Source organism: Salvelinus namaycush, unplaced genomic scaffold (assembly GCF_016432855.1).
Source record: "Salvelinus namaycush isolate Seneca unplaced genomic scaffold, SaNama_1.0 Scaffold342, whole genome shotgun sequence".
NCBI lineage: Eukaryota > Metazoa > Chordata > Actinopteri > Salmoniformes > Salmonidae > Salvelinus > Salvelinus namaycush.
In genome coordinates this window covers 189,844-197,611 of record NW_024060364.1, presented here as the reverse complement: position 1 = coordinate 197,611, position 7,768 = coordinate 189,844, and the positions used below count along the sequence as shown (strand labels likewise).

Below are 7,768 nucleotides of genomic sequence, written 5' to 3'. Positions count from 1 at the left end.
TGGCAGTAATAAAGCCAGTCTTGAAAAAGCCAAACCTTGACCCAGAAAATATAAAAAACTATCGGCCTATATCGAATCTTCCATTCCTTTCAAACATTTTAGAAAAAGCTGTTGCGCAGCAACTCACTGCCTTCCTGAATACAAACAATGTATACGAAATGCTTCAGTCTGGTTTTAGACCCCATCATAGCACTGAGACTGCACTTGTGAAGGTGGTAAATGAACTTTTAATGGCGTCAGACCGAGGCTCTGCGTCTGTCCTCGTGCTACTAGACCTTAGTGCTGCCTTTGATACCATCGATCACCACATTCTTTTGGAGAGATTGGAAACCCAAATTGGTCTACACGGACAAGTTCTGGCCTGGTGTAGATCTTATCTGTAGGAAAGATAGCAGTTTGTCTCTGTGAATGGTTTGGCCTCTGACAAATCAACTGTACATTTCGGTGTTCCTCAAGGTTCCGTTTTAGGACCACTATTGTTTTCACTATATATTTTACCTCTTGGGGATGTCATTCGAAAACATAATGTTAACTTTCACTGCTATGCGGATGACACACAGCTGTACATTTCAATGAAACATGGTGAAGCCCCAATATTGCCCTCGCTAGATGCCTGTGTTTCAGACATAAGGAAGTTGATGGCTGAAAACTTTCTACTTTTAATCTCGGACAAAACAGAGATGCTTGTTCTAGGTCCCAAGAAACAATGAGATCTTCTGTTAAATCTGACAATTAATCTTGATGGTTGTAAAGTCGTCTCAAATAAAACTGTGAAGGACCTCGGCATTACTCTGGACCCTGATCTCTCTTTTGATGAACATATCAAGAATGTTTCAAGGACAGCTTTTTTCCATCTTCGTAACATAGCAAAAATCAGAAATCTTCTGTCCAAAAATGATGCAGAAAAATTAATCCATGCTTTTGTTACTTCTAGGTTAGACTACTGCAATGCTCTACTTTCCGGCTACCCGGATAAAGCACTAAATAAACTTCAGTTAGTGCTAAATACGGCTGCTAGAATCCTGACTAGAACCAAGAAATTTGATCATATTACTCCAGTGCTATCTTCCCTACACTGGATTCCTGTTAACTTCTTCTGGCTGCAAGCCCGAAGCCGGGCACAATATGACAACAGCCACTTCAAGTGCAGGGCGCAAAATTCAAAATATATTTTTTAGATATATTTAACTTTCACACATTAACAAGTCCAATACAGCATATGAAAGATAAACATCTTGTGAATCCAGCCAACATGTCCGATTTTTAAAATGTTTTACAGCGAAAACACCACATATATTTATGTTAGCTCACCACCAAATACAAAAAAGGACAGACATTTTTCACAGCACAGGTAGCATGCACAAAGCCAACCTAACTAACCAAGAACCAACCAAACTAACCAAGAAACAACTTCATCAGATGACAGTCTTATAACATAAATCTATGTTTTGTTCGAAAAATGTGCATATTTGAGGTATAAATCAGTTTTACATTGCAGCTACTATCACAGCTACCGTCACAAATAGAACCGAAGCAGCCAGAGTAATTACAGACACCAACGTCAAATACCTAAATACTCATCATAAAACATTTCTGAAAAATCGATGGTGTATAGCAAATTAAAGACAAACATCTTGTGAATCCAGACAATATTTCCGATTTTTTAAGTGTTTTACAGCGAAAACACAATATAGCATTATATTAGCTTACTACAATAGCCTACCACACTACCGCATTCATTCATCAAGGCACATTAGCGATAGCAATAGGCACGTTAGCGATAGCGAATAAACCAGCAAAAGATATATAATTTTTGACTAACCTTGATAAGCTTCATCAGATGACAGTCCTATAACATCAGGTTATACATACACTTATGTTTTGTTCGAAAATGTGCATATTTAGAGCTGAAATCAGTGGTTATACATTGTGCTAACGTAGCATCTTTTTCCCAGAATGTGCGGATATTTTTATGGCACTCAACTATTCTGACCAAATAACTATACATAAACGTTACTAAAAAATACATGTTGTATAGGAAATGATAGATACACTAGTTCTTAACACCCCTACTCTTGCGATCAGTGCCATGGGATCTTTAGTGACCACAGAGAGTCAGGACACCCATGTAACGTCCCATCCAAAAGACGGCACCCTACTGCCTTTGGTCATTGGGATATGTTTTAGACAAATGGAAAGGGTGCCTCCTACTGACCCTCCAACACCACTTGCAGAAGCATCTGTTCTCCCATCCAGGGACTTACCAGGACCAACCCTGCTTAGCTTAGCTTCAGAAGCAAACCAGCAGCGGGATGATGGGTGGTATGCAGGCCTAGCTGGCTATATAATGAATATGAATTGGGTGTTGTGATATTAAATATAAAAGCACTAAACATCTCTAAAATCTTCACTTTGTCAAAAGAGTTATTTGAAACCTATATGGTTCTCAAGTAAAATACTAAGAAAAGTTAATCCACTGTTTAAATAGCGCTTTTGCCTGTGTACAGATTTTGATGTCTCATTTTTGATTGATTGCAAAGTATCTTTTTCAAACAAGCATTGCAGAGCTGGCTACAATTTAAATTTCATCCACCTGAAAAGATAGAACAAATATTAATGCTGAATTTAAATGTGCTGGTTGATAAAATACCTGTATTTATGGGAAACAGTTTGGAAAGGGTATTTTGTTATTAAATTATATTGTAAATTGGAATGGGTGAGTTGTCTTTTATAGAGTTATCAGAAATATATGGAAAGGTGTGCTCAGTCCAAGATTATAACCAATTGATTACAGCATTACACCAAAAATGGAGGCAGGTGGCAGCAGGAGGAGGTAGGGAAGTGGTCTGTCTGCCCAATTTAACAGGATCAAAACTTGCAGCGGAATAAAAATAGCATAAGAATGTATACCAGTTTCATTTGAGGACCAGGATGTTGATATGTGCCATACAGATTGCAAAATTGTTGGGAAGAGATTCCTCTCGATGATTCAAGACTTGTGCTTTTCAGCTAATGCAGATTTCGTAGTGAGAATACAGAATCAATTGACCATTTATTTTAGTATTGCCCTCAAGTAGGTTCTCAGGAATAGTTGAAAATGCAAAACATTGATCTAAAATTGACCCTAGATATACTGTTGGAGATCAATTACTAATACTATTAACGTTTTTCCAACAGTCTGTAGAATCTATTCAATAGAAATGGTATGTTAATCACAGCATAGTTGAAATATGCTGCGTAGAAATCCAAAGTGTGTGGCCAGCAGAGACAGGTGGGATGGGCTAAGGGAAGCTGAGGGTTGGGATGTGGAATTGGAGACAAGTGGGGGTGAAGTTGCTGGGCAAAGGATAGAATGAGATGTAAAATACATTCCAGATAAAACCAATACATTTGAATGACACTGAGGGGCTGTGTTGATACAGTTAAGGCTTATGCCATGCAGGTGTTTGTACAAATGAATCCTCAGATGGACATGGTGCCATACATGCACTCAAACATTGTTGGCCTGGCTGTTTTTCATGGTTGTTTCTCTTATTTGGTGGTGCATAGGGCAGGGAATAGAATTATTTTATTTCTCAGGGTGGAATGTGATGGTTGAGGGCCACCTCTTGGATGGCTGTATCGGTCAGGTCCCCCTTTGACATTGTGGGAGATTTGTCGACGTGCCTGTGACCCTGTGTGTCTCTGGATAAGAAGCTGTTAGACTAATGTGATGTAGTTGGGCAGCTTCTCTGGAAGTATGTTTAGTAAGAGAAGAAATAGTCTAGCTGAATTTACACACTAACAATTGGTTCATGATCCAACCACTTAACTATCCATGTTTGTAGGGTCTACACATTGTATAAACATTTCTCACCCATCCAGGTCTGCTTTGTGACCAGATTAGCTGGTGATTAATACAAATTAGGACGATTAAGGCTGCTGATGTCATAAGTACTACCCGTCAGTGATTTGAGAGGCAGGTTCAATTGATTTAAAAATTGTTTGACCATCCAGATCACACCGCCTGAGGTGGTCAGGAAAGAGATCACAATGAGTATTAAACTTGTCTACAACTGCCTAAAGGTGGGCACAGATTACAGACATCAAGACAAAGGCACGTTAGCCCCAGGTACAAATGAGACCGGTGAACACCGTGTAAGAGAGAAAACCGGACACATGGTCAGTAATATTGGTGTGACATTTAGTAATATACAAGAGGCAACCAGTATCGTCTTCCAGCCACGTCATTTAATTCAGACCAACAACCAGTTCAGAAATGTTTCAGCACAAAATGCACAGGTTTACAATGGTCATTGAAGTTGATTTGGCGGTTGGAGGAAAACAGCACGACCCGATGAAGATGTCCCAGAAGCCTTGTACATCTTCAGGTTCCCCAGGAAGATATCCTGCAAGACAAACCATCAGTACCAGCATTCTAGTTCCCAGTCATGTGTGCATGAACATATTCAACACTCACATTCAGTAACAGGTGTAAGCCACATCCAAGTACTTGTAGGTTCCGACACAGGGGTCGCCGAATACGGAGTTGGATACCTTGATGATACACTGGCGCTCTCCGTCACACCTGTGTGAAACAGGTAGAGGTTAACATCACAGCCAATGAGTGCCTACAGGTAAATGCACACTAAAGGTTTCAGTACCTTTTTGCCATTGTGCTGGTGGTGGATGGGCTGAGGCAGTTGGTGTTTTTGAGTTGTTTATGTGGGCGCCCAATGGAACACACATCGTGTTGACGACGACCATAGTTGGCACGCTGAATATGGATCTCACCCCGATCTGAGGAAGAGAACGAAGAAAAGGATTACCAAATCTGGTTGTTTGTGTGGGCTAGTGACTAACATACGTCACTACATGAATACACCGTACAGTAGTGTTGACCAGCTTACCACATAGTAGTTGAGAATCAGAGCCTTCACATATGATGCTGCTTACTGCAAGGACAACACAGGAGTTACACCACACAAATTAAGACACACATTAGCCTGGTGAAGTGTTAGTGATGGGCACTAATAGGGAATGTTGATTTCAGGTGCATTTTAAACATGTTGGCATGAACTAAAGTATAAAAAGTTATGCGCGTCATCTTCCACCGTTACCTTGTAGTTTCACTTCCTTTTGAACAGTTGGTAAGCTGGTGAAACAGGTCGACCCGCTACACCAAATCTGTATTTCTATGCAGTTTGTGCTGTGCCATCTGTCAGATTAGCTATAGACCCTACCAATCTGTGGGAGTTGCGCTAGCTAGTTACCGTTCACTGAAACATATTCAGTGGTAAACCAGATTAAGTGCACAACCATCAAATAAGCTTGAGAAACTTCCCTTTCATGTTCTTGCTGGCTAATTGAGCGAGATATGTACATATAACAAGGAACAGCAGCAGCATATGAGACAAGTCGAAAAGGTTACTGCAAAAAGGGTCAATGCAGATGGTCAGGGTAGTCATTCAGCAGTTTTATGGCTTGGAGGAAGTAGAAGCCATTCAAGGTCCTGTTGGTTCCAGAGTTGGTGCACCCGTACCATCTGTTATGGAGTAGCAGAGACCAGTATGACTTGGGTGGCTCGAGTCTGTATGTAGGGCCTTCAGACACACGTGGTGTCGAGATCCTGATGGCAGGGAGCCCAGCCTGAGTGATGTACTGGGCCGTACACACTACCCTCTGTAGCACCTTGCAGTCAGATGCCATACCTAGTGTCGATGCAGCCAGTCAAAAAGCTCTCAATGGTGCAGCTGTAGAATTGAGGTTCGGGGGGGCTGATACCAAAAATGTTTTGCCTCCTGGTAGGGAGGGGCTCAGCCCTCCGCTTCCTGTAGTCCACAATCAGCTCCTTTGTCGTCTTGGCACCACACTTCCAGGTCTCTGACCTGCCTATAGGCTACGCTAACTAAAGTTGTTGCCGGCTACATTATTCAATAACCACAGCTTGTTGGCCAGCTAGGGTTAGTTAGCAGGTGAGGGTGGTTTACACGTTGAGAAACAAATGCACGTATGAAACACGTTGTGGCCATAAGACAGCATTTAATAAAACATAGTTAGCAAGCTGGTACCATAGGGGAACCAACCTATTCTATTCCTTTTCTAGCTATCAGCAGAGTACACTCTTTTACAAAAGAGTAAAGTGGGTAGGAGTATTAAACAATATCCCAACATGCCACAGTCATACCGATAGTACGTTGAATCTAATTCTGTATATTGGTGCCCACCACTAAGTGTTATTAGCACACATTGAGAGACTGACTTGTTTCTTGCTGTTGGACACAGGAGTATTTGATGTCCAGGTACTTGTAAGTCCCGACACAGGGGTCTCCAAAAACGAAATTGGATGCCGGCACAACACACTCGCTCTTCCCACCGCATCTGTGTCAAAGACAGGTAGAGGTCATGTATTCCTTTCTGCCATCTTGCTGGTTAACACTAGTCAAGGAGTTCCTACAGGTAAACAGCACATGTTCCAGTACCTTTCTGCCATCTTGCTGGTGGATTGGCTGAGGCAGTTGGTGTCGGTGAGTTGGTTATCGGGGCGCCCAATGGAACACACATCGTGTTGACGACGACCATAGTTGGCACGCTTGATTTGAATCTTACCTCCATCTGAGGGAGATGGGGAAGAGGGAATGAAAAGGAGAAAGGTGAGGGACAAAGGAGAGCCAAGTATGGGTCTCTATGGTGTGGGCTAGTGATGCTAATCTACAGTAGAAACTATCATAGGTGGTCGGTGAGTATACTGTAGGGTTGACTAGCTTACCACATTGCAGTAAAGCATCAGAGCCTTCACACGTGATGCTGATTGCTGCCAGGACAAATAAACAGGAATTACACACCGCTCACATTAGCTTGGTTAAGTAGTATCATCAGTATTACATACAGTACCTCCATCCGTTAGTGTACAGCAAGCTGCAGCCAGCACTGAAACATCACACAGCTAGTTCAGCAACATTCAACATCATATGCACTTGGACCATGAAGCTACAATTCAGCATTGGTCTCTATACTCCAGCATTTCAGTTATACTAAGTGTATTATAGTCAAGTTGAGCATTTGGTCTCTTATTCCAGGCACAAAATGTGACATTTGTTATATGATTATTTTTGAATACTTCTTTGCACAATAGGGACTGAATGTCCCTCAAATCATATGACATATACTTCAATTACAAATATTTGGTCATATGTATTTAAATTCTAATCTGCATCAGATACAGATTTTGTATACTCACATGTGACCACCATCAGTCTGAACATGCACATGATTCCAGGTACAGGAGTGGTAGGTACAGAGAAAATGCAACTGATGATAACAAGACCCAATACACCTGGTATTTATGTTATGTGACATGTCTTATTTAACCCAGGTGTATCTATTTGTCTCCAGGTGCACCTCATTGCAATAGGGGCCGGCGTTTGCTGGTCTATACCTGGCTATTGGGTCAGTCTCATGGAGTTAGATAGAGGACTCTAGGTGGATAAAATCCATTTTGACATGAACATTGCCATTGAGGGCTTCCAACATTTTAAAGTAGTCATCTAGGTGGGGATCTTTGTTAAGGAAGAATCACACGGGCCACATTCAGTTGCAAAACCTTTGAGCATTGCAGATATACATTTCACGATTAGAGACAATGTTTTTAATTATTCTACATCTCGGAGAGACATATTTGTTAAACACAGCATATTTTTTTTATAACCTTCCAAAATGTTGCAACTTGCTGAATGCACCCCATTATTCATTTCTCCATTGTTCAGTATACATTGCCAGCAGCAAACCA

At 41.3% G+C, this 7,768-nt stretch overlaps 1 protein-coding gene across 1 annotated transcript; it reads right to left on the bottom strand.

The window, feature by feature from the left end:
• Window positions 1–4,461: 4,461 nt before the first annotated feature.
• LOC120040327 (L-rhamnose-binding lectin CSL3-like) lies at window positions 4,462–7,250 on the bottom strand. Its single transcript, XM_038985518.1, has 8 exons — window positions 7,220–7,250; window positions 6,874–6,909; window positions 6,749–6,793; window positions 6,462–6,594; window positions 6,242–6,360; window positions 4,890–4,934; window positions 4,644–4,779; window positions 4,462–4,567 (listed from the first exon to the last, which is right to left on the bottom strand). Exons 1-8 carry the CDS (start codon window positions 7,248–7,250, stop codon window positions 4,462–4,464), a joined length of 651 nt encoding a protein of 216 aa, XP_038841446.1.
• Window positions 7,251–7,768: the final 518 nt, after the last annotated feature.